Source organism: Bos indicus x Bos taurus, chromosome 7 (assembly GCF_003369695.1).
Source record: "Bos indicus x Bos taurus breed Angus x Brahman F1 hybrid chromosome 7, Bos_hybrid_MaternalHap_v2.0, whole genome shotgun sequence".
In the NCBI taxonomy this organism is placed as follows: domain Eukaryota; kingdom Metazoa; phylum Chordata; class Mammalia; order Artiodactyla; family Bovidae; genus Bos; species Bos indicus x Bos taurus.
In genome coordinates, this window is record NC_040082.1 from 61,450,238 (window position 1) to 61,478,149 (window position 27,912).

Genomic DNA, 27,912 nt, shown 5'->3' on the forward strand with positions numbered 1-27,912 from the left:
TAGCTCGCCTGTCTCCTCTGTCCATGGGATTCTCCAGGCAAGAGTATTGTAATGGATTGCCATTCCCTTCTCCAGGGGATCTTCCCAACCCAGGGATCGAACTTGGGTCTCTCGCACTGTGGGCAGTTTCTTTACCACCCAAGCATAGTTAATTTACAGTGTTGTGTTAGCTTTAAGTGTATAGCAAAGTGATTCAGCTATATACAGATATATCTTTTTCAGATTCTTTTCCATTGTAGGTTATTACAAGACATTGAATATAGTTCCCTGTACAACAGGTCCTTTTTGTTCATCTATTTTGTACCCAGAAGTGTGTATATGTTATCCTAAATTCCTAATTTATCCGCCCGCCAACCCGCTAATTCCTCCAGTGACACTGTTTTTTATAAAAGGTTTGTAAGAAACTTGAGGATTTTGTAAATATTACATTTAAAAAAATATGAACATGTTTTAGGTAGCAAAATACATACTTCTTTAAAATTAAAAACATTTTTTTACCTTACTTGTGATGTAGGAACTTGCAGTCGTGCATGTTCTATATTGTGCTGCTTGAAATTAAAACAAAGTGATAATGTTAACATGCCACTGTTAGCTTGAAATTAAGCAGAATTTAGTAGTTGAACATTTCTGTTGTGGTTGTGTTTGTATTGTCATATATAGTTCTATATATTTAGCTGTTAAGCATTTAAAATATGGTATACTAACTTTCTAGTATTCTAGCAAGAAATCTATACAGTTAAGACTATTCACTAGATATGGTTTATGAAAATTAACTAAACTTTGAATTGATGGTGGTTCATTTTTCAAATGACTGTTTTTTATGTCAAAGGATGATGAATCCTCCTGGTGTATTTGAAATGGAAGCACATAGTACAGATTGTCCTTTGGTAAAACAGTAATAGTCATGAGGTCACTTGTGTTGGCAGTAGATAACAGGGTATTATGCTTACTACTCATAAGTGGCACCAATAGCAATAAACACGTATTAGACTGGAAAATACTTTTCTTTTTGGCTCAGGGCACAAAATCCTGATGGACACTCTGGAAGCTATGTGTAGAGCTATGAATAGCCTTTGGAAAACAATATTACTTCCTGCTTAATAATGATGTATTTAATTTAAGCAACCATCTTTTAGGATTTATATCTGAGCACTAGCAAATTATTCATATTTGAGGATGAAATCAGGAATTGATGAATATTATAATTAATTGGTAAGATATTGTGTGCCTGTTTCTCATATTTCATTGTGCTTGGTATAGTGAGAGATACAAAGAAGTAGAAAATATAGTCCTTACCTGGACATATGAAAAACATCTGTATAGCAACATAGCAAATAAATACAAATAATTTATTTTGGGATGAACTTTAATTTTGCTTGTGTTTTGTCACTCTAAAACAAAATTCTTATAACTCTGCAATGATTGTTGGTGAGGCTTTGAGTTTGTCTAAGCAAAGTGTCAAAAGAACAATCAGTATGGCAGAAACCAACACAATATTGTAAAGCAATTCTCCTCCAATTAAAAATAAATAAAATATAAAAAAGAGCAGTCAACTAATTTTTTAGTAAAAAAACAAATCCACTTAAAATCATAATATCCAAATTAAGTTTTTTACTTTTTCCTATAGTGGTTTGAATATATATAGATTTGTATTCATAGGTATGATATTTTTGGTTATATGTACTGCATTGGCCAAAAAGTTCATTCAGGTTTTTTCATACCATTTTAGGGAAAACCCAAATGAACTTTTTGGACAACCCAATAGTTTGATGACATTTTGTATTATTTAAGTAGACTATTTGAAGTGTAAAATTTTTCTTTTCTGATTTCATAATATATTTTGCTGCTATCTCTTTTCTTGGTACTATCATCTTCATTTTAAAGTTTTTGAAGAACTAATGAGAAAAACAATACATCTTTGCTCTTGAAATCATACATTGAATTTGTAAGATAAACCATCATCAATATGATGTTACTTTGAGTTATTTATTCTTATAGAGATATATTTATGTCTTATTCTTGCTTTAATCTCCTATTTCAACTCCAGAGCCCAACACACAGTAGATGGTTCATATAAATTAGTTGAATAAATGAGCATGTGAACGGTTTAGTAGCTAGGAGAGATTTAAGTTCTGTTTTCAGGTTCTAGTTACTTGCTGTGCTAGATAGACCCCACTCTATCCTTTTTAGTAGATCTAGTCACATTTGGTGAAAAAGTGAAAGTGTTAGTTACCCAGTACTGTCTGACTCTTTGTGACCCCACGGACTGTAACCCACCAGGCTCCTCTGTCCATGGAATTCTCCAGGCAAGAATACTAGAATGGGTAGCCATTCCCTTCTCCAGGGGATCGTCCTGATCTAGGGATTGAACCTGGATCTCCTTTGTGAATAGTGAGAGATCTGGGTTTGATCCCTGAGTTGGGAAGATCCCCTGGAGAAGGGAATGGCTACCCACTCCAGTGTTCTTGCCTGGAGAATTCCATGAACAAAGGAGCCTGGTGGGCTATAGTCTGTAGGGTTTCAAAGAGGGGGACACAACTGAGTGATTAACACACAGTCACACTTAATAGAAACAATCTTATTTTCCTCTTATGCTTTAGAAGGATGCTTTTTATGAGGTTGGAATTTTTGAATGCCTGGTTTCATCCCTTTTGCTCCCAGTTTCTGTGGACTTTTTAGGAAGGACTAAGAGATAACTACAGAAGGAAGACAGGAAGCAATAGCTGTTCATTCTGCCTCTCCAGCAGTACACTTCTCTTTGAGGTTAACTTGTTAAAATAAAATTGGTCAGGAACATGCCTGTGGAATATTCACTTTATGTTCTCCATAAAGTTAATCCCTTCTTGGAAAGGATGCTTTTGTTAATCCTGGAGCCGTTATTCATAAGGTTTTTGTTGTCTGTTTTGTTTTTAATAAGCATTTCAAAATACATGGAACATGTCAAAGGAATTAGATGTTTCATTAGTACACGAGTTTATTTTAAAACTTTGAAATGATAAACAGCTTATGAGAAAAGGTTGCAATTACTTTCTTCCGAGTTTTAACTTCCGTCCTGTTAAAGATTTACAACTCATAAATTTTCTGTCCATGTAGACGTTGTAGGGAGAGTCCTAGGTCTAACTGACCCCTAAATGTCTAGATGAAAAGTGACACCATTAGCCTTCTGGTATTTTGACTTTGTAATATTTCATATGCAGATATTAGAACCACCAGAAAATAGGGTAAAGTTAAAAATTTTTGTGTATGTATTCAACCAGTCATGGCCTGTCCTTTTTTATATCTAATGCAGCATGGAAGTAATTGACTTTTGCTTCAAATGCTAGTTATAAATATTTAGAAAAGCATGCATCTAAAAATCACATGAAAGAAAAGTGCTCCAGTTAGATAAAGATTAGTTTAATTTACCTGTGCTGAATCTTGTGCCTCACTGTCATTTTGACCTTGAAACACAGCAGCTGCATTCTGTGGTCCTAGCAATCTGCGAGCCATCTTCTCCTCATATGTTAGCCGCTTTAAAGAAAGAATCATAAAGGAGATAGTAATGAGATTTAATAAAAGTTGTTTATATGACTTTACCTTAAAACCACCAAGAATTATAACAAAGAAACATAATTATGCCTATTGAATGATAGATACTGTATTTTTAAGAAAGCATTTTCTTTCATTCAAAGCGTTTCCACTTCCTTCATCTGTAAATATTCATCTCTGTTTTCTTTTTTCTCCTAGGAAAGACAAACTTTGTTGTTGTTCAGTTGCTAAGTCATGTCTGATACTTTGCCATCTCATGAACTACAGAGCACCAGGCTTCTCTGTCCTTCACTATCTTCCTGAGTTTACTCAAACTCGTGTTTTTTTTTTTTTTCTTTCAAGAAGCCCAAACAATTTTTTTGGCCAACCCAACAGTGGATTAAAGGCACATAGCAGTACTGTTTCAGATATCAGTGACTAATAATACAATGTGCAAAATAAGAATTGTAGCTGTTTTCCATCAATAGTATATACCAAAGTACATGAAGAAGTCAGGTTGACAGTTATTTCCCATTAGTTATTTGGTCATCAGACATTTTTATGGAAGGGCAATGCTTAAAACAGAATTTGAATTAAGTCATTCAGATTGTTTTTTTTTTTTTTTTCCATTTGCTTCATTCTTTTACTGCTGAACTCCTAGAAGGGATTTCATGCAGAGAAATACAGAATAGGATCCAAATATTCCCTCTTTTTAGATAATCCTATCCCTTGCTAATTATATGGACATAGCTCTGTGAGACAGAAACAACTGTCTTACTGAGATTAGATTTTATAGTTCTCTTGTCTTTTTATACAAAATAGGCATCTTGCTTACTTGGTTTCCATTGTGAAGAAGGCTGTCCTTGCATTTTAGCTTTCTCTCCAAATCTTGAATAAGAGCTTCTTTTGATCCTTGTATTTCGTGGTCAGGAGTTTTTGGTGTGAGCTTAGCATTTGCATTTTGGGATGACTTAACATTTATGGGTTGGCCTACTGAGGGTTGTTGATAGCTTTAAAAAAAATAAAAGATTTTTTTTTATTTATTTACTTCACAATGCTGTATTGGTTTTGCCATACATCAACATGCATCCGCCACAGGTGTACATGTGTTCCCCATCCTGAACCCCCCTCCCACCTCCCTCCCCATACCATCCCTCTGGGTCATCCCAGTGCACCAGCCCCAAGCTTCCTGTATCCTGCATCAAACCTGAACTGGCGGTTCATTTCTTATATGATATTATACATGTTTTAATGCCATTCTCCCAAATCATCACCCACCTCCCTCTCCCACAGAGTCCAAAAGACTGTTGTATACATCTGTGTCTCTTTTGCTGTCTCGCATACAGGGTTGTCATTACCATCTTTCTAAATTCCATATATATGTGTTAGTATACTGTATTGGTGTTTTTCTTTCTGGCTTACTTCACTCTGTATAATAGGCTCCAGTTTCATCCACCTCGTTAGAACTGATTCAAATGTATTCTTTTTAATGGCTGAGTAATATTCCATTGTGTTATTTTTTAAAAATAAGATCTTTAAGAAGTGGTAAAATAGAATTGGCATCTTTTTGTCAGTCACCTTTAGGTAGGTTGAATTTACCACTTAGTATTGTGGGTGTTATTAAAATACCAATTGCCTTAGTAACAGTCAGGAAGAATTTTATAGGAATGGTTACCAGCTGTTTTTTCTTTTCTCTTTGTCTTTGCAAATGAAAATTAGGTAGCAGGAGGAGCAATTTAGATTAGACATAAGAAGAATGTTTTTCCCTGAGGATTTTCCCTGAAGAAGTGAGAGTGAGTCCGGTAAGTGGCAGCATGAGGGCTCTTCCAATATTCCAGTTGAATTTCCTAAGTTTGATTTATGAGTGGTTAGTAAGCATTAGTGTACTGGAGCTGACTCATATGGGCTTAAGAGAATGATTTTTAGTGTCTCTTCCCAACTCACTGTGATCTCATGTTGAAAGTCTGAAATTGATTGGTGAAAGTATATACACTAGGGAAATTGGTTAGTGCCACAATTACCACCTTCCTCCAGAGCTGATTGTTAAACATTTACCAGCATGACTACTGGTGTTCAATGAATATTCTCTTGCTTTGCATTGAATTTACAGTTTATATAATCTCTGGCTTTAATTTCTACTTCCTATTAATTTCATATTCTAGATAATCCAAGTATGGCACTATATAACAACTTCTAAAGTGATAGTTTCTTTAATGTTGCTAACGTGATTTTTAGAGAAAGAGATGATTAGAGGAGGAAGGAGAAAGAAATGTAAACTGAGAAAAAAGGAGGTCTGGAAAAAAACAAGTTTGAATGGCATTGGTTTAAATCCTTATTTCAAACTCCAATCCTAAATTTTATTCTAAGATGTCCTTGCACCTCTCAGAGTTTCCCTGCTGATTCTGATAGAGGACAGGGGTGGTGTTTAAGGAGTCCTGTATTTTTAGATCTGTTAGATAGCTTATGCTTTTATTCATATTTTACCTAGTTTACTTACTTAGGGTGCTGCAGGTGCTAGCTTATACCCGTTTAGTATAATAGATATTATATTGTGTGGGAAAATGGGCCACTGCCCTCTGAATATTTTACCATTATCATAATAAACATTCTGCAGATATCCAGATGAGGAAGCCTTGGTCTGTTCTCTGATATGTTCGTGTTCAAAAATTCTCAAGGATCATTAAAAGAACTTGTAAGCTAAGGGGAAATATATTTCCTCTGGAGCCAGAGATTTAATTTTTGCAGACTTTGGGAACTTGGTTAGTAATCTCTAGATTGTAAATATACTGAGGGAAAAAAGATGTTTTATTACTCACTGTTGTATTATTTGTATCTACTAACCCGAGGCTTTCAAAATAGTGAAGCGATACTATTATTTCAATGAATGAATATTTTTCATTGTATTCAAGATACTCTATTGAAAGTTGAATATATACGTTTTCCTTTGTTGTATTCCAGATATTCAGGATTGCCTATATCAGTCCTCAACTAAAGTCTGATTTGGTCCGTGAAGTAAATAGCCAAACAAAATGTTTAAGTAAATAGTAAGGTGGTTTTGTTTTAAGATTGAATTCCCAGGTCAAAGTGTTAAAGTTCCCTTGGTTTTATAGATCTACTGTTTCTTCAAATGTATGAAGTTAGAATAGTCTGCCTGTTTTGTTTTTGTTTTTTTTTGAGCTAGCCTATCATTTTTTAAAAAGTTACATGTGTTTGGTAAAGTGAGTTAGCATTAAATAATAATTTTGTCACACTGTCATAGTGTAATATGTCTGAGAAATCCTAAAGGACTGTTAAAACCAAGGCTGAAAATTACTTATATGTATTTATGTAACTTCAGTCACTTTGTTCACTGAATACCTGCATTATTACCATTTTATATGGTTTAAGGGTTAGGACTTGCTATCTATTCATAATTAGAAACTAACATTATACTTGCACAGTGCTTTATAGGGTTTTCTCCCCCTAACATTAATCACCCAAATCCTTAGCTTTCGTTATAGATCAACATACTGAATCACCTAATAGGTAAGGTAGTCATGCTGAATGTCACACAGCAAGCTTTTTGAAAGGAGTACTTAAAGGGTTCCTCTAAATTTCCAGTCTGTTGGTTCGAGCAAATGTATGAAACGTTTGCTTAAGGGTTCCTTACTGATGAAAAGCTAACTAAAGCTTTCAAGCTTCTCTAGGTCAGAATCCAAGGAATTATTTTAGAAGACAGGGCAAACTTAAGCCCATCATAACAATGAGGGAGTTGTGCACAAATGTTCAAAGGGCCAAAGCTTTCCACCTTGTACAGCTGGACACTGAATGGGTATCAAGTGGCTGTGGGAAGATTAAAAGAGTTATCTATGATTGCTGAAAATGGAACAGCTAAAGCTGGATCTTTGATCTCTAGTTTGGGGTCCTTCTATGCTTTATTTCTCATCCTCTCCATTTCATCCTTTTTTCCTCTCTTTAGTTCTATGCACAGAACTAAGTACATGGCCATGGCTCGCTAATATTTTATGGCCTTCTTTTCTGGACAGGAATTTGGAATAGGATTAAACACTTTACTAAGAAGAATATAGTAGTCAGAAAAGGTTATTTTAGATTTAAATATGCTTATACAGCAAATTTAGAAATAATTGAAAGCTAGATGGAAAAGATTATCTGGGTAAAATGTAACTAAGAAAAATCTACAATGTGTGATAATGGGTATAATGGGAATTTGGGATGGAAGAGGAGAAGAGGGCTCTTAATTCCTGAAGGCATCTTTTAAAATTTTTAGGCCAAACCTGTGAGAATGCCTTTTTGTAGGTTAAAATTTTTGTCAGCCATTTCAGATGATTCTACCTAGTATCTGTAGGATTCTAACAAATGTGTTTGACTTTCTTGGTTTTCATTTTTAAAAATATTGAAAAATTTTCTTTGCAAGTTGATTTGCTGTGGTTAGACCACTAACAATTGGAATCTTTTGAAAAATTAGCCTCTAGAGAAAACTGAGAAATTAGTGAATTTCAGCATATCTGTTGATAAGCCTGTAACCAACAAAACATATTCCATCAGTTTTTCAGATGCCTTTGATTTAATTCTCTTGATGTTCTAGCCAGCCGAGGAATAGGAAAACTGATAGCCCAAAGTTTGCATAAGCACAAAGTATTTAGTTCATGTTTTAAAAAAAGCACAACCACTATGTCCTTCTTCATATCAGTTTCTCCTCGGACAGTTTTAGGGCTGTGGAAATAGTACATGCTTGCATAAGTCTGCAGGTATTCTTCCCTGTATTTAGATTGGTCCTACCAGTTGGAACAAAGTGTGGTTTTAATGATCTTCGAAACTTTAAGGTCACGAACCTTTAGCTATTCAAGCCTTTTTTTCTGATCATCGGGAACATTTACATACTTTAGTGTCTGAATCCCATATTTTCTTTTTAGCCAAGTGGATATTCAGGTTCAGAGGGGAAGACGGATAGTAAGAAAAGACTAAAACTGAGAAGAAACTTAATAGCTTCTGCTTATGTGAGAGGAAATCCTATCTGAAGAAGAGCAGACAGGTGTTCACCTCAGCTAAGCTTAGAATCAGAGGGATCAAATTTACAGCATGAGGAACTTAAAGCTGGGGAAATAGTTCACTGTTCTTGGGTATGTTAGAAATCTCTTTTGGAAGATGGAAAATAATAGGTAAGTCATTACCTATTATGTATAATATGTATAATTCAAGTATAATATGAAGTAAGAGGTGATTTGGGTTTAACTCAACCTGAACACTGGAGAATGGGTCAGATGATTTATTGCCAGTACCCTGGTTCAAGGTGTTCCAGGAGAAATATGGAATGAGACCATGAAGTCACATTGACTTTTTAGATAGTGAAGAATGACGTACATAACCCATCCCCCTTCTCCCCCAGATACTAGCTCCCAGGATTCACAGTTTTATCTAACTATGTCTCTCTCTCTCTCTTTATATATATATATATATATTTTTTTTCTTTTTCTTTTAAGCTCACTTACTTGGAGTCCACCGTGGAAGGGTTTTTACTGCTGCTGTAATCAGGCTGTGATGGTAATATGGAGCTGAGGAAGCTGGCTGGAGACTGGTTATAAGTAGCTGTAACCCTTTGGGCTGGGTTGGAGCCAGCAAGCTGCTGAGGAGAAGCAGGGAAAGCAGAGGAGGACATAGTGATGTGAGAGCTCACTGTTGAGGAGGCAGAATATCTTTGCTCTGTGCACTGGCGGGGTTGGATGGTAATGGAGGACTGTTTGGTCTGGCTAGAGTAGCTGGAGATTTCCGGTCCGGGAGGCTGAAGTCTGGAGCCACATGGATTTTGGGATTGGATGAAGTGTTTTGGACGTTCGTAGTTAAACATGTTTAGCTGGTTTATGGAAGTTGAAGGCAACTTATTATTGTAATGACTTGCTCCTGAAGGGGTGGGGTCCTGAATCTGGGTCTGCAAGCCTGGAATTACAGAAGGTTGCAGTGAATCAGAAGCGACCTTGGTCTGTGCCTCCTTGTTGAGATCCTGGGGATACAGTGCTCCTGGCTTTGATGGAGTCGCCTTCTCTTGAAGAATATTGTTCCTTCAAAAGAAGAAAGTGATTCAGTTACAGTATTTGCATAAAAATGGTACTGTTTAAGATCTTTAGGAGTTTATGTGCTTTATTTTTTTTTCTTAAACTTATGTACTTCCATTCCTTTATGTGTTGTCTTTGCACAAATGACTTCCACTTGAGAATAAGAAAAAATAATTCATTAGTGTTTGTTTGCCTCTGGGTGATTCTTCAAGCACACCTGGGGGCTTCAAGATGTAGGAAAAGTTTTGATTTTGAGTTCGCCAAGTGTTTGTTTATGAAAAGAAAATTTGTGATGTTGTTCAGTGTGTTCATTTTATTTCGTGTTTAGCTTTTGACAAAAGCCTGCAGTTTCATTAGCCACAGAGAGTTACTGATTTAAAATTATTAGCAGTTAAATATATTAGCTTCTATTCAGTTTGAATTCTTCCCATTGCTCATCAATACCAATGAACAACTCTTCTGATGCATCGTTAATTCATGCCTTGGTGATCTGTGATGAATGACATGGTGAATCAAGGTGAGCAGTGTGCTTCTTTTCTAAAGAACATTACTGTCCGTATTTGCTCCTTCATCCTTTTACAATTTCACAAAGTACAGCAAATGCCCGTACTTCACTGTTGTCAACCATGAGTGGATTTCGTTTTACCTTATAATTCACTGGCTCTTTTTCTCCCTTTGATTCCCAATTGACCATAGTACCAAACTAGAAGATAATTAAGGAGTGACTGCATTCAAGTATCTCTCTGTATGTATATAAATTACTGTATTCCAGAACCCTTTGTAGTTTTTGTTATTTTTTGATTTTATTGGTTATTGGTTTTGCTGTTCTCTTAATTATTTGGTTTCACTTTAAATTATTTTTGTGTTTAGTATGTATTTTAGACTAAATTTTGAAATTGCTTTCATTCCTGTATTATTTTTTCTTTTGAAATGGCAAACAGTATGTACAGAAGGAAGTAAGGCAGCTTTGAAGCTAGCCTATACTTTTCCAAGAAAAGATGATTGCCATTTCTCATACTCAACACTGCATTGGCACTCCTGACTTTTGACAGTAGGTCCCCATTTTTCCTCTGATGGATCATTTGCCACTAAAATCAGCCTCAAAGAAATATTTTCACCTGATTTTTTCCATTAGTATGGTAAATCTGGGAAGGACTATATATATACTTTACACAAAAAGACTAGCCCCATAAATTGTTTTAACATTGATTCTGTCTTTATTCAAAATATCAACTAATTTAATTCAGAATATGTTTAGTTTGCTTCATATAGTATAAACCAACACTGAGGTAATGATAAATCAAACTTGTAGCTAGTAAAATTAACCAAATTGTCATCATTGAATCCTAGTCTTATGATTATTTAATGTCCTCTCTTGAATAAAGTATCATTTTTAATGAAAAATTTCTAAACCCATCAACTTGATTCTCAGGTTGTATGTATAGTTTAGAGTTACACAGTTTTAGGAAAGAACAAAAATGCAACTAAACAGCCAAGAGAAAGATTCTATTGAAAAAGGCACTTCAAAAGTCATACATTTCTTAATTTTGAGTTTATGAACACAAGCACATTCAACTAGGGTGCACTTTAGTAATTAACTATATTAAGCCTTGAAATTACTGGAGAAAAACATCCAAAAGGAGGCTTTAATTAGATATTCTTAAAAAAAGAGATTATTTCAAGGCAAGTAGTTTTATACTATGGGTTTACTCCATTGCAGAATTGAATCCAGTGTTTGATTTTAAATTCCTTTTTGGGCTGACAGATCATTCAGATTAATTTCAAATAGCAAGGAATAAACTGTTAAACAAATAGCCAGTAGATATTTTCCAGAAAGTTCCCTGTTTTTCTTTATGTGTATTTTTAGAATGTCAACTGTGTTGTACATTTTGATACCAGCTTACATAGTTAACAATTACTGTTATTTTTTAAAAAATTCAATTAAAAATATGTTCTTTCAAATGTTTCATTTTCATGTCTGAAGAAAATTTTGTACATATGTTCATGCAGATAACTCTGGAAGGTTTTTCTTCGTGTTTGTAGTTACTGTTCAACAATCAGTTCTATAATCCTTCTGTTTTATTTACAGTATCATTGTATTCCAAATAATGTTAAATAAATTTCAGAGATTTTATGAATAAAGTTCTATTAACTCTCCTGTTTAGAAAAATCTTAACTCTCCCCCCTATCTCTAATATACCACAAACTTAAACAGAAAACTGAGGGTATTTTGAAATATAGGACATTGCACAGTTACAGTTAGGCCAGGTGTCCTTTTTCAAAGAAAACTGATGATTGAAAAATAATGACACACAACTATCTTTCCTTCTACCTTTTTTAATGCCTTATAGTTTCAGTGGAATGAACAGGTCTCATTCTTTTCAAATCTTTGTGTAATGCCATTATGATCTTGTGGCTTTTGAACGTTTTATCTGAAGATCACCTTTTACATACTGTTCTGATTTGGACAAAAAACAAAAACAAAACCCCAAACTGAAGCAGGAATAAAGAAGGGACTTACCCGAGTTCCAGAGAGTGCCAGCTGGGTTAAACCTACTACTAAAGGGAAGGAAGAGGCATCCCCTTCCCTCGCAGACTAATCTAGTGGCTCTGTGCTTAGTATTATAGCACCACTGACTTTTATCAGCTGCCAAGCAGTGACATCTGATGTGCTTGCCTGTCCATCTACCTATGCTGGCATGTCAAAGTAAGAGTCCATGATCTAAACAATATCTCAGATGTCTTAGTGATATTTAAGGAGTGGGATTACATGAGCTTCTCTTGCAAGCCTCTTTATTTTAGATGTGAACTTTGACTAGGAGCTTTAGTAAGCACATGTAGGGGGGACAGCAAAGAACTGAGAAATGGGAAAAGGTGTAGAGAAAACTCATTTTCTCTTTTTGTGAAGGGGGCTTTGATCTTCCTTGTTGAAAAAAGGACTGAAAGGGAAATAGTATTCTAAGACTGACATTCTGACTACTAAGACTTCTCCAGAAATAAGACCACTGACGGGTGGGCTTCAAATTGATTTCTGTTAGATAGCTATTCATATGAAGACCTCTTTTTTTCCTCTCTTGCCAAATGGAAGGAGGGGTAGAGTGGGATTCAAGCAGTTTGCTTCAAGAGAAGGAGTGTGTCTAGGCAAAGGCAAGAGAGCAGAATGATGGTGTTATGTCACTGGGAAGGTGGGGAAGTGGAGAAACATGATTTGGTCTGTATAGCAAGTTCTCTGAATCTGTATGGCATACAGATCCTTGACCTTATACTTTTAATGACCGTATACCTTTATACTTTTGTTCTAAAAGAGTTGAAACACTTAAGAAACTACCCATCAAGCAGTGTTTACAATTAGGGCTCTGTCCTCTAGCTCTCTCTATCTCCCTTACTCCTTATAGTTACACAATTTCCTTTCTCTTTTCACCAAGGAGACCATCTTAGCCTTTTATGTTTCTGTGTGTGTGTGTGTGTGTGTGTGTGTGTGTGCAGAGAAGTATATAATTAGGAAGAAAGCTTCAGATCAACAAGAGGTGGTAGAGAGGGGTAGGTGACATGAGGATCAGGCTAATCAATTGGAATTATCCATATTTAGTGGCTTTAGCTTGGTGTGGTTCTGTTGTTTAAAACATAATTATTTATTCCCCTCTCTCATAGTCTTAGAACAGGCCCTGATTCTGGGAAAGATTGAGGGCAGGAGAAGGGGACAAGAGAGGATGAAATGGTTGGTTGGTGTCATTGATTCAATGGACATGAGTTTGAGCAAGCTCTGGGAGATGGTGATGGACAGGGAAGCCTGGCGTGCTGCAGTCCATGTGGCCACAAAGTGTTGGACACGACTGAGTGACTGAACAACAACCCTCATGGATACTCCAGCCTTGGTGTAATTGCTGTGTACATCAGGGTCCAACAAATAGATAATTGAGCACAAATGAGCCACTTAAAATTCTTCACAGCTGACCATGTAGGTGTAACTTCCTTTGGTGTTCAGAGAAAGTTTGATGACTGCCACCTTAGTAGAAAAAGCATTACTTAGTAGAAAAAGCATGCTTGACTTGATGAATAGGCATTTGTTTACTTATTGTAAGGAGTCTTATTGTAAGTCATTTTATAAGGAGTCACCCAAAATATTTCTCCACTTCTGCTCACTGATATTTCAGTTTACATTAATATGGGCAAAGCCTTCAATCCAAATTAGACTTAAAATGTAAGTGCAAGTGACAATAATAAGAATAATAGACACATATAGCCTTTAGTTTGAGCAAGACCCTATTCTAGGCACTTTAAATGTGATGTATGTGACTGATACTTGATTCTTTCCAAGAACAGAGTTTGATTGAGATAAGCCCTACCAGCCAAGTGTGGTAGATGCCCAGGACAAACTTAAATCCCCAATTTTCCCAAGGGCAGATTCCAAATGTTCCATAGTTGAGGAAGAATTTTAGTTTTTATTTATTCTTTATCATTTACACTTTTCCTCTTCTTTTCCCTTGACCTTTGTAAGAGAAACTCTCATTACAGTGTGGTAGCTCCACGGTACATTGAGACTAAGGTTCTTGCTACAATTAGGGGATCAAGAGATGGTTTTGGAAAGGTAGATAAGGTGTTTTATAACACCATTCTCAAAAGTTAAGGGTCTATATTCAGTAATTTACCATGAATCTGTTTTTCTGCCTTTTGATATTTGGTGTGCTTTTTTAAATGGTGTTTTATGTTTTCTCACAAATATGGCTGTTTGAATGATTTGATGCTTATTTGAGAAAAATCATCCTAAAACTGAAAGAATTAAGATGTCTGGTGGGTGAACCATATTACAGCTTACCCACTAAAGACAACTTTCCCATTTCTGTCTCTAAATTATCAGTAAGGGCCTCTAGTAAATCATTCTAATACCTCACAAGATGTATGTAACTTCCTACTGTTGCAGGTGTTTCCTACTGAAATATTTCCTGCTACATGTCCAGGAAATTCCTTGTCTCATCACCAGTGGGTAGCTGTTTAACTGTCACTCATTAATCTCTTGTTTTTTAAAATGCGAAGTATATATGTGATTGTAAAAATGGTACTTTAAACTTCTGACCTTCTTCAGAGGTCAGATGTGTGTGATGAGGCTAATTTCTATCCTTGTCAGCTATATCAACTGAGAAGGAAAATGTCATATTGAAGATGAAAGGACAAAAGAATGAAGAATGTTTTATTGATTTTTCAGGTTATGCATTAATCACTGTGATTTTTGAAGTTCTGCATAGACATATAGCAAAAGGGAATCGCCTTGGAGCAGTGGACTCAGTCTTATTCTTCTCAAGAAATAATGATGGATACTCCACTGGATTTGGAGTCAGACAGTACAAATGATAGTATTAATTTGGTTAATGCTCTGCAGCTTTCTAGACACATTAACCTTTTTATTATCGATTTTGGAGACCTGAGTGTAAGTACTCACTCTACTGCATATCTCTGAACTTTAATAATTAAGTGAAAAACAATGATAGTATCTATTTTACTAAATCAGTGTTGCAGAGACTCAAATGAAACAAGAAATCCTACAGTGGACTATTTTGTGGTATAATGTATCTCTTCAACTAGGTTTTTTTCTGAAGAAGGAACTCTTTATTACTTATTTATCTTGTCTAGGAGAGTATAGCTCTTGGTAGACATTCAGTAAAAACCTGCTAACATTCATGGAACTTTTACCTGATAATTTTCCCCACAAATGATTTTATTAATGAAAAAGATAGTAGTCTTAAATGAAAGATACTAATAGTAAATTCAAGGCCTTTTTAAGTCCTAAAGGCTCACTGATAAACACAGGTACTTATGGAGAAAAACTGTGGATGTGAGTATTGTCCATTTTACCAAGGCACAGAAACTGACAAACACATACAGTGTGCTTAACAAATGTTTGTTGAATAAATTGCGGTCTTATTTATTTTTCCACACACCTATTCTTCCTTGATACCGTGAGGAATCTATTTATAGGGGTAGCTACTGCCCAGACGACTAGTGATCCCATTAAGCTAAGGGGATTCCAGGAGACCAACTGAGAATTCACAGTTGTAGGCTGTTGCTGGAGATAACACTGACCTTGATATAAAGACAATGCAGTGAAGTAATAGCTCCTATTTATTGAATTCTTACTATGTGTTTCACACATTGTTTCAGGTCTGTTAGTTTCCAATGACTTTTAAGTATCAATTTTTAGGTTTTTAAAAAATCAGTATTTTGGTTTGGTGTTTGTGTTTGGGGGCTGGGGATGGTGATGGATTGTGTTGTTTTATTTTTAACTTTTTTAACTTTTTATTGTTTATTATTTTATTTTTTTTTTTATTTATTTTTTTACTTTACACTATTGTATTGGTTTTGCCATACATCAACATGCATCTGCTGTTTTAAACGTACAGGCTGCTTGGAAAGTTCAGGTACTGATATATCTTTCTATTTATACTTTTGTCCTTTATATGCAAGGACAATTGTGTCTGTATTCTAAGACTGCTGCTGCTGCTGCTGCTAAGTTGCTTCAGTCGACTCTGTGTGACCCCATAGATGGCAGCCCACCAGGCTTCCCCGTCCCTGGGATTCTCCAGGCAAGAACACTGGAGTGGGTTGCCATTTCCTTCTCCAGTGCATGAAAGTGAAAAGTGAAACTGAAGTCACTCAGTCGTGTCCGACTCGTAGTGACTTGACTTGAGCCTAACCAGGCTCCTCCGTCCATGGGATTTTCTAGGCAAGAGTACTGGAGTGGCTTGCCATTGCCTTCTCCAATTCTAAGACTAACCATGTAGAAATCTGTATCACAAAATGTTTTACCTGTTTGTATTGAGATAGGACATTGAATTCTAATTTGGGAAAAGACTCCATTCTTCAGAAACTTTTGCCATTTCAGTGTTGTTGTTGTTTTTTCCCCAACAAGTCTCTGTAGCAAACCCTTAAATATGTATCTAAGACTTATTATTTCTTAGTATTTCTAAAACTTACATGACTTACTGTTTCAGCCTTGGTGAAATGCATGGTGGAGAAATGGCAGAGGTAAAGTGATTCATCCATGCAAGCTTGCCGAGGGCAGGAGCTTTGTCATGTTCACTGTTCTTTATATAGAGCCAAAAACGTTTGTTGGATGTGTGAATGTTAGGTCTGTCTGCCCTTACCATTGTGGTTGTAGCTCAGAAGAATTTTCATTGATGGTGCAGAACTCCTCCTTTGGAACCTGGATCTCATGTTCATTGTGACTGGCTGTTTCAGGAATAGTTTGCATAAGGTTTATTGGAGTATTGTCTGGATTTTTATCCTTTGTGTGGCTGTCACTGCTCCAGGGAGAGGAGACCAGTTTTGGAGGAAATTTTCTTGTGGGTGACTTTTGAGAACCCTCTGATTTCTCCACTTCTGAAAAATAGAATTAGTCACCAAAGTTCAGATAGAAACAGAGAGAGTCTTCCTCTTGGCTCAGGGCTGAATTTGAGCAGGGTGATCCTGGGGAGTAATTACCTGGAGAAACAAAGAGTCTTGCTGTGGAGACTGCAGTCCCAGCCTCATTTTCTGCAATGCACTTGAAGTCTCCAGAATCTTCAGGAAATGCTTCTGTGATAATTAAGGTGCACACTTCCTCTGGAAAGGGGAGAGATTCAACTTGAGCCGAGTATTTAGGTGCCCCAAATTAACAAACAGTGTGGGAGGATATCAGGGAGAGTAGGTATTGGGAATAAGTAGTGTATTCCTGAGATTAAAAAAATAATCCCTCTGATTAGATTTTTATCTTTGAGTGGGCTCATGAAGATAAATCCTAACAATGCAACCTGAAGTAACCCCAGCGTGGTCCCTAACACCTACTTCTTAGACACATCTGTTTTCTCTACTAGACTATCAGCTTCTTAAAAGCAGGGATTACACTTTACCTCTTGAATTCTAGATTTCTGTAACTTTAGTGCTTAGCATAAAGGTCCTATAAGGATGATTTTCTGAACTGACCTAAATGTTGTTATTGCCGTGGTAACTAGGCTTGATGGTAGGATAGTGATGGCCACTGTGTGGTGGCCATCGCATGTACTTCTTGGACAGCCAACAATTTAGATGTTTGATGTCAGGACACCTTCTTTCTGCCTCTGTGTGTTGCTCATGAGACACATGGAATAAGAGGACATCAAATGGAATTAGAGGAAGAATTCATGCCCTGTGAGGTCAGGGATTCCTCAGTGCCACGAATGGAACCTGGCCATTGCCTGTATCTAGTAAATGTTGAATGAATGAATAAATGAGCAAATATACTGATAAATCCCAGTATTCTTGCTTCTTCCATTGTAGAAGAGTTGGCATAAGGTAGCCTCAAAACTGTTTCTGAAGGCAAAAGTAGTTTAGGAGACAAAGTCTTCTGATGCTTATTTGGTTTAATTATTTATTATCAAGATGTTGAAAAATTGTGCTTACCAGGAATAGATGATAAACAAGTTTCTGAAAGAAAAAACAAGAGAATAGAAAATTTAAATTATGGCAGTTTAGTTGAGAGAAGGTGCCATGTGTATGCAAGAAATAACTTGAAACAAGTACAACATTGACTGAAATCTTGCATCACAGACCGTAAATTGTGTAGAAACTCAGAAAAGGTATGGAATGAATACTTGGCAGGATGCTAGAGCTGGAAAAACCGTATTTCAGTCCTGTTCTACAACTAGCTTGCTCTGTGACTTTGTGAAAATTACTTCTCTGGGCCTTAATTATTCATCTTTAATATGAGATAGGAACAGCTGCATCTCTTCTCTGAATGTAAACTGTTGCTGAAACATTAATCCTGAGGTGGCCTTTTTCTCCCAAGAAAATCCTTTTCTTTTACTCTCTCTAATTAAAGTTGAATATTACAGAAATACTGTAGTATTACTGCAGAAAAATACACAAAAGATTAATAATAGTTTTCTCTGGGTGGTAAGAATGTAACTTTACGTTTCTTCTAGATTTTATATATTTTTTATATTTATTGTAATAAATTTTATTACTTTCAAAAAATGCAATAAATGTGACTTTTAAAAGAAATACCATGTGGCATAATAGAGGTGTTTCTTCCTAAATGTGATGTGCAAATGTTCAGTTGTTTTGAATTAATATTTAAGAGAGTATATTTTCTTCACTTAGTGTAAGAAATATCTTTGGCTTGAAACTTGACTATAGCACTTACTAGCCTTGTGACCTTTGGCAAGGTGTTTAGCATTTCTAATTTCAGTTTTCTTGCTTATAAAATGGAGATGATAACACATACCTCAAAATACTGATGTGAGGATTAAATTAGAAATTGTTTATGAACTCAGTGTTTAGCATGTCGGACATGACTGGAGTGACTTAGCATGTATGCACAGGAAACTTAAACTGTAAAGTTTTAGAAAGCTATGCATCAGTTTTCATTTGTGTTACTCTTTAAAAAGTATGTTTATTCTCACATTTATTTTCTTGTTTGTATGCCAAGAACTCATTGGGAAAATAATTAAGATTAATCTGTGAAAACAGACTAGTCTTTTTTACAGCTATTAAAACTATTATTTCATCAGAACAAAGCAGCTGTCTTTTCTTTTTTGGTTGTTTATGTTGAGGAATTATTTGTATTTAAGTAATTGTTTAGCAGTAGCAATCTCTGAACCTGTAACAAATCAGTTATTAAACGTTAAAACATGAATTAGATTTCAAGGTAAATTGGAATAAAAAGTAAATTATAAAGCTTATCACTGTACTTTTTCTCAGAATTCGGAAGTCATCTGAGTCGGCTATCTGCTCTTTCTCTCTGTACCAATGAACTTGAACTGCGGCTGTGGCCTGGACTCGGCATTCAAACACGACAAACTGACCTCTGGTTGTAGAGATATCTTGAAGATGCTGAAGAACAAACACAGAATTCACAGAATGGAAGAAATTGTTTCACCATATATTGTGATTTGGGGTGTCAGTTGCAGTAAGTGTGCATGATTTTCATCATGATTATTGACAACTGATTATACCTTAATCAAAATAAGGAGCTTGCTGGGTATCTTTTGTGCTTTATAGTCAGCTGTATGTCTTTATCTCAATTTCATGGAGTTGTGTTTAATGAGAAAGCTTTTATTCTTTTCCCCCAAGAACCACTTTTCAAAATAGAAAACCGATTAGTTGAGAGGTCTTCACTTTTTTGTGTTATTTTTTTATTTAGTACCTATGAAGGTACAGATTTAATCTTTATTACTGGTTGAGCAGCATGGGAAGTATTGTAATTTGTTAATGATTCTGAATCATGACTTAGAGGAATTGGGCCAAAATCACAACTTTTCCACTAGAGGGTTGAAGCTCATCATAGGAACTTGGAAGACTTTAACCTTTGTGGAACTCCTGTTCTTTTTCTGTGAAATAGGGGTAGCAAAATGCTCAGCATACTTGAGGTTTTGAGGCTCATTTCAGAGACATAATCTGAAAACTTTCTTTAAAGAATGAAGAGTTATATTGATATATAAAAAGTATTTATTAACAACAGCTAGTACAGTCTCACAATTCATACATGAACAAGTGGCATTTGTGGTAAGTTTACTCCTTAAGTCCTAATCTCCCTCCTCTCCTGTTCTCAGCTCCAGGGTCCTCTGGAATCTGGAATCACATTTCAGGTTATAACTTGGCCCTCAGACCAAAGAGAGAGGACCTGAGGTCCTTCTGCCTGGTGAGACCTAGGTAAGACATAATGATCACCAGCCCAGCCCTTGAGCCTGATGTCCAGGGCTGCATATTATAAGAAGGAATGCAGCAGGAGAGAAGACTTGTGCCTAATAGCATCTGCTGAAAGTGGGCTTCCAGAATTGATAGCACTGCTCCTTATTCATAATGACATTGTTTCCTATGTCTCCCATCCTGTATCTGGGTAAGTTCCAGCTGTACTTCTCATACCTTAGGCCAGCAGTGGCAATAGTTCCAGTTCTGTTAGGTTTGAAAACTGGGAGACGGCCTGCAGAAGATAGCAACCTTAGCTTGGTTTGACTTAGCTGATTGAATCCTGCTGTTTCCAGTGAATGATAGAGGAGGCATCTAAATCCTGATCTCTGACTGTGACCCAAGCCAGAAATAGATATGGTTTTGCTTGTTGACTTCTTCAGAAGGGCATCTTGTGGCCAGTTAAGAGAATGTGATGAATTGAACCTTGAGGTCAGGCAGAGCATTGTCTGCTTGGAGAGAACCATCTAAGAACTGCCTTCCAGAGCTGGAGGATTGACATAGAGCAAAAGTCTAAAGAGCATAGGATGAACCATGAATTGCCCTGTGACACTGAACAATAATTTCATGTTTTCTGGGACTCAGTTTTCTCATATATAAAGAATTGTAATCCCTGAGGTCCTTTCTAGTTTTCTCTTTTCTTCTTCTTATACCTTTGACAAACCCTACAATTTGTCTATAAAATCTAAACTCCATTATGCACTGTGCATAGATTACCTTGGTAAACACAGGGGCTACAGCACAAGTGGATCCCAACAGGCTGCTGCAGGGACTCTGCATCTGGTTAAGAAACAGAAGAGACACTGTCATCCATGTTGTCAAGGCTCTGAAACCTTAGTTGAATGGTGGCCATGGGCTAGCTGTTACCACCCACACTATAAATTTACTTTATGAAAGGGGTGATATTCCTAAATTAAATGTCAGTTTGGATATCTGCTCCAATGCCACCCATTTTTCCTCTCTCCTACAGCATTCCATTAGTTGAGATGGTAAAATACAACACTAGGTGATTACATTTGAGAAATGAGTATTGGTGATTATTTAGAGACTGTACATTAAAGGTTTAAATAACTTCTAAATTTTACTCACTAGATTTTTTCCTTCCTCCTTACAGTTGTTCTTGTATCTTTTAGGTTTTTGAAAAACAACCCCCTCTCCTTTTTTAATTACAAGGGAATTCATTCCTTGGATAGTTGGAATATTCTATTATGGGACTGAGCTCCTAGAAACCAACTGTCCCTTATGGTCTGGCACACAGACAAATGGCCAACCCACAGAACTACCATGGAGTTATTTCTGAGACCCATAGATTTCTTTCTTGTTCCTTCTGAGGTCATGCAGCTGGAAGCTTTCCCTGTGTATACTTTTCAAGAAATTGCATTGATTCCTTCCTCTCTGGGACTGTGTCTCCATTACTGAAAGCCCTCAGAAAGCTTTTAAAGTTGAACCTACCCTCTGGGGCTCAATACACAGTGGTTGAACTAAGGTAGAATAACTTGATCTGGTGTTAGAGGCTTCATTAACGGGGGGACTGATGGTCAGAGACACTCTAGTGGTTTTCTTCTTTATTCTGTAGGGGAAACAAAACCGAACACAATCCAGTTAAAGAAAGATTAGAGCTGGCTTTGATACAAATGCCTCACTGAATACATGAGTATATACTAAATTTATGACATTTTTACCTTGAATTCTTATTTTTCTTTTGGTTTGCATAATAATTCAAGTGTTTTCTCTTTGAGCAAGTATTAGTAGATTATGGCTCCTAGTCGTTTTGGTTTAGATTTCCTTTGTCTTTTCCTCCAGCCCATAATCAGTGGGCTCTTACTGAACACTTACATTGCAGAAGAAAAAACTTCCAAAGCAAATAATCAGATTGCACTTTGGAAAGTTGATAAATAGATTGGTATATTTTTTTAAAAGTAGAATTCCCCCTATAGTCATACATGACAAATGCACATTCACATTTTGTACTTACTCTGACATTTCTGTCACATATGCCAAGCATAATCCCAGAGAAAAAACGTTTTCTCACTTCTCTGGGTACTTACCTATAAGAAAGGGAAAAAAGAAATTCTATCTAAATCTGCTGGGAATTTAATGAAATGTAGTTCAAGTATATTATATTCATACTAGGACCAGCAAATTAATTACAAATAGCAGATCTATCCAAAACATCTGAATTCTTGACTAAGGATGGAACTATTTTAATATCTGCAGTGTAAAAATTCCAGATGTTTGCCTTTATGAAGTTATGATGCCTGTACCCAGAAGAACTGCTGACTTATTTCCCAAAAATGTCATTTCAGAGGGCATATATTTGTATCTCTGAATTTGCATTTTGGTTTGAAGTCCTCAGCATATTTGTTATGATAAAAAATCCATTGAACCTAATTATACTTAAAAGCTTTCGCACAGCAAAGAAAATGGTTGATGAAACAAAAAGACAACCTACTAAATGGGAGAAAATGTTTGCAAATGATATGACTGATGAGGGGTTAATATTCAAAATATATAAGAAGCTCATACAGCTCATCAATAAAACAACTCGATTAAAAAATTAGCAGAAGACCTGAATAGATATTTTTCCAAAGAGGAAACACAGGCACATGAAAAGATGCTCAATGTTGCTAATCATCAGGCAATGCAAATCAAAACCACAATGAGGTATCATTTCATACCTGTCAGGATGGCTATCATCAAAAGAACCCAAATAACAAATGTTGGCAAGGATGTGGAGAAAAGGGAATCTTTATACCTTGTTGGTAGGGTATACTATGGAAAATAGTATGGAGATTCCTCAAAAAACTAAAAACAGAACTACCATATGACTTAGGAATATCCACTGCTGGGTAGGTATTTGGAAAAAACAAAAACAACAGTTGCCAAGGTATGTAAGCAATCAAAGTGTCCATCAATGGATGAATGGATAATGATATATATACATGGAATGAAAGTGAACGTGAAAGTGAAGTTGCTCAGTCGTGTCCGACTCTTTGCGACCCCACGGACTGACTGTAGCCTACCAGGCTCCTCCGTCCATGGGATTTTCCAGGCAAGAATACTGGAGTGGGTTGCCATTTCCTGGAACACTCAGCCAAAAAAGGAATGAAATTTTGCCATTTGCAACAACACGGATGGACTTGGAGGGTATTGTGCTAAGTGAATAAAGTTCAGACAGAGAAAGACAAATACTGTATGGTGTCACTTATATGTGGAATTTATTACAGAAAACTAGAAGGCGATGGCACCCCACTCCAGTACTCTTGCCTGGAGAATCCCAAGGACGGAGGAGCCTGGTAGGCTGCAGTCCATGGGGTCGCTAAGAGTCAGACACGACTGAGCAACTTCACTTTCACTTTTCACTTTCATGCATTGGAGAAGGAAATGGCAACCCACTCCAGTGTTCTTGCCTGGAGAATCCCAGGGATGGAGGAGCCTGGTAGGCTGCAGTCCATGGGGTTGCTAAGAGTCAGACACAACTGAGCAACTTTACTTTCACTTTCATGCATTGGAGAAGGAAATGGCAACCCACTCCAGTGTTCTTGCCTGGAGAATCCCAGGGACGGGGGAGCCTGGTGGGCTGCCGTCTATGGGGTCGCACAGAGTCGGACACGACTGATGCGACTTAGCAGCAGCAGCAGCAGTGAATATAACAAAAAGGAGGCAGACTCACAAATATAGAGACCAAACTAGTGATTGCCAGTGAGGAGAGGGAAGGGGGAAGGGGCAATATAATAATAGGGGATTAAGAGATACAAGCTATTATGTATAAAATAAACTATAAGGCTATATAGTACAATACAAAGACTGTAGTCAATGTTTACAATAACTATTAATGGAGTATAAGCTTTAAAAATTGTGAGTCACTATATTGTACACCTGTAGTAGTTTAGTCGCTAAGTTGTATCCAGCTCTTGTGACCCCATAGACTGTAGCCTTCTAGGCTCCTCTGGCCATGGGATTCTCCAGGCAAGAATACTGGAGTGGGTTGCCATGTAACTTATATAATATTCTACATCACTTGTAACTCAATTGAAAACAAAACCCTTTGAAACACATTGCTGTGTTTACTATAAGGAAGGGATGTAAATGATCATATTATCTCTGTGAAGACTTAGTAGAGAAATACATCTCAGTTCTTAGAATCAGGAATAATTGGGCTTCTCCTGTGCAACTGGTTTAGTTTTTCCTCATAGATACTGTGGATCTTAATATTGGTTATATTTCCCTCTGCATTAGCTACCTGAAAGTCTAATGCTCACTTCATGAAAGCCAGTAATTCAATAGCAACTAGAGTCAGAATCTTCTAAATCTGTAAGCTGATGCTTTTGTTTTTTTCATTTTATCTATGCTGACAGAATGTGGTCCACTGGAGAAGGGAATGGCAAACCACTTCAGTATTCTTGCCTTGAGAACCCCATGAACAGTATGAAAAGGCAAAATGATAGGATACTGAAAGAGGGACTCCCCAGGTCAGTAGGTGCCCAATATGCTACTGGAGATCAGTGGAGAAATAACTCCAGAGATGCTAAAGCTGAAACTCCTGTACTTTGGCCACCTCATGCGAAGAGTTGACTCATTGGAAAAGACTCTGATGCTGGGAGGGATTGGGGGCAGGAGGAGAAGGGGACGACAGAGGATGAGATGGCTGGATGGCATCACTGACTTGATGGACATGAGTTTGAGTGAACTCCGGGAGTTGTTGATGGACAGGGAGGCCTGGCGTGCTGTGATTCATGGGGTCACAAAGAGTCGCACACGACTGAGCGACTGAACTGAATTGAACTGAATGCTGATTATTTACCCACACCAGCATAGATCGCATGACCCCAACAAGAATCTTTATTTCTTGATAGAAGAGGTACATTGGAAGATGTAGAGTAGCTTGAATAACAAAATATTGTAATTTCCAAAAAGCCATTGGTTTATGGAAATGGGGTGAAATTGTAATTATTCCAAAAATCCAGGCTATATAGTCACTTTACACTACAATTCTTTAAGGGACATAAAATAGACTTAAAAAATCTTTTGCAGAAGTATTTGATACCATCATTAGGACTAGATTTATCTAATCTCCTTTTAAAAATCATTATTTATTTATTTATTTTTGGCCATGCTGAGTCTTTGTTGCTGCACTGGCTTTTCTCTAGTTGCAGAGAGCAGGGGCTACTCTCTGATTGAGGTGTGTGGGCTTATCATTGTGGTGGCTTCTCTTGTTGGGCTCTAGAGTGCGTGGGCTTCAAAAGTTGTGGCTTAGTCATTGTGGCTCCCAGGCTCTAGAACACAGGCTCAATAGTTGAGGCACACAGGCTTAGTTTCTCTCTGACATGCAGGATCTTCCAAGACCAGGGATTGAACCCATATCTCCTGCATTGGCAGTCAGATTCTTTACCACTGAGCCACCAGTGAAGCCCGTAATCTCCTTCTGATCTCACGATATAATACTGTAATAGTTGGTGTCTTTTTTTAGTCTTAAAACCCCCTTTATCATCTTAAGGTTTTATAATCATTTTAGAGTTAATTTACTTAAAACTTTTGATGATATAAAAGATTTGCTCTTTCATGTTTTATTTCCTATGGTGGATAATGGCTTCAGAGTATGCATTTTATTATTATTTAAAATTTACATATATATTATGTCTATTCCTTTCTATTTATATATAACAAATTCCTTTCTATTTATTTATATTATAAATTTGTAAACTTAAAATAAATCTGCAAACTGGAACTACTTTTTAACTGAGTTAGTTGTTTTTTAATTTTCAAGGAACAGATAGAATTTTTCTTTGGTTGTTCAGAAGATAGCTATGATTCTATGAGTGTATAAGGGCTGAAGGGATTGCAAACACACACAGATTGCCTTTATGTCCAAAACTGGGCACAAAAAGAGTCTCTAAATAGGGTAGAATCAAGTAGTGTTAACTGTATTTATTTGATTTGGATCATTTTTCTAATGAATGAAAGCTTCACAAACACTCAAACTTTTGAATTAGCCAAGACCCCAGGAGCAATCCAAAAGAGTTTAGAGTTAGCTGGCACAATAAAAGTATATGAAACGCTCAATACTGCAAAAGATACACGGTAATATAGGTGCTGTCTTAGTAATTTATTTAACTTACATGCAGAGTACATCATATAAAATCTCAGGCTGGATGAATCACAAGCTGGAATCAAGCTTGCCAGGAGAAATGTCATCAACCTCAGATATGTAGATGATACTATGCTAAAGGCAGAAGAGGAAGTAAAGAGCCTCTTGATGAGGGTAAAAGAGGAGAGTGAAAAAGCTGGCTTGAAACTCAGAATTCAAAAAACTAAGATCATGACATCCAGTCCCATCACTTCATGGCAAATAGAAGAAAAGTGGAAGCTGTGACAGATTTTATTTTCTCAGGCTCTAGAATCACTGTGGACTATGACTGCAGCCATGAAATTAAAAGATGCTTGCTCCTTGGAAGGAAAGCTATGACAAACCTAGATAGTGTATTAAAAAACAGAGACATAATTTTGCTGACAAAGGTCCATATAATCAAAGCTATGGTTTTTCTATCCATAGTCATGTATGAATGTGGGAGGTAGACCATAAAGAAGGCTGAGAGCTGAAAAACTGATGCTTTTGAATTGTGGTGCTGGGGAAGACTTTTGTCTTGGACTCAAGATAATCAAACCAGTCAATCCTAAGGGAAATTAACCTTGAATATTCACTGGAAGGACTGTTGCTGAAGCTCCAGTACTTTGGCTGCCTGATTGAAAGAGCCATCTCATTGGAAAAGACCCTGATGCTGGGAAAGATTGAAGGCAAAAGAAGGGGGTGGCAGAGGTTGAGATGGTTAGATAGCATCACTAACTCACTGGGCATGAATTTGTGTAAACTCTGGGAGATAGTGGAGGAGGGAGGAGCCTGCTGTGCTACAGTCCATGGTATTGCAAAGAGTTGGGCATGACTTAGCAACTGAACAACAGCAACAACATCCTAGTAATACCACAAGACATCAAAAACACTAATATCAGAAGACATTTAATAATGCCATTGACATCACAAGACAGCATGTAATCACCCCACAGGCTGCTAGTAATAAGTGCTATGATTTCAAAGGAGACAGGAGCTTGACTGGTATAATCAAGAACCCCTTATTGTAAAATTCAGACTTAAATTGAAGAAAGTAGTTTCCCTACTGGACCATTCCCCACTGGACCATTCAGGTATGACTTAAATCAAATCCCTTATGATTTTACAGTGGAAGTGAGAAATAAATTCAAGGGATTAGATCTGATAGACAGAGTGCCTGATGAACTATGGACAGAAGTATGTGACATTGTACAGGAGACAGGGATCAAGACCGTCCCGAAGAAAAAGAAATGCAAAAAAGCAAAATGGTTGTCTGAATAGGCCTTAGAAATAGCTGTGAAAAGAAGAGAAGCTAAAGGCAAAGGAGAAAAGGAAAGATATACCTATTTGAATGCAGAGTTCCAAAGAATAGCAGGAGATAAAAAGCCTTCCTCAGTGATCAATGCAAAGAAATAGAGGAAAGCAATAGAATGGGAAAGACTAGAGATCTCTTCAAGAAAATTAAAGATACCAAGGGAACAATTCATGCAAAGATGGGCTCAATAAAGGACAGAAATGGTATGGATATAACAGAAGCAGAAGATATAAAGA

At 36.7% G+C, this 27,912-nt stretch overlaps 1 protein-coding gene across 5 annotated transcripts in view; it reads right to left on the reverse strand.

Moving 5' to 3' along the window:
* The window catches only part of MYOT (myotilin), a 64,592-nt gene that overhangs the window by 5,365 nt on the left and 31,315 nt on the right, over positions 1-27,912 (reverse strand). Inside the window, exons 2-12 of one of the 5 annotated variants that reach the window (XM_027546416.1) lie at positions 22,231-22,303; positions 21,708-21,825; positions 20,973-21,035; positions 19,259-19,400; positions 17,970-17,993; positions 17,034-17,153; positions 16,697-16,931; positions 8,997-9,563; positions 4,343-4,517; positions 3,406-3,510; positions 499-545 (exon numbers count right to left, since the gene is read on the reverse strand). In XM_027546416.1, the coding sequence (XP_027402217.1) occupies positions 499-545; positions 3,406-3,510; positions 4,343-4,517; positions 8,997-9,563; positions 16,697-16,931; positions 17,034-17,153; positions 17,970-17,993; positions 19,259-19,400; positions 20,973-21,035; positions 21,708-21,825; positions 22,231-22,238 (1,604 nt within the window). In that variant the 5' untranslated portion in view covers positions 22,239-22,303. Of the gene's footprint in view, positions 1-498; positions 549-3,405; positions 3,511-4,342; positions 4,518-8,996; positions 9,564-12,078; positions 12,263-16,696; positions 16,932-17,033; positions 17,154-17,969; positions 17,994-19,258; positions 19,401-20,972; positions 21,036-21,707; positions 21,826-22,230; positions 22,304-27,912 lie in introns of those variants that run through there. The other 4 variants (XM_027546418.1, XM_027546417.1, XM_027546419.1 and 1 more) reach the window with 4 other exon arrangements.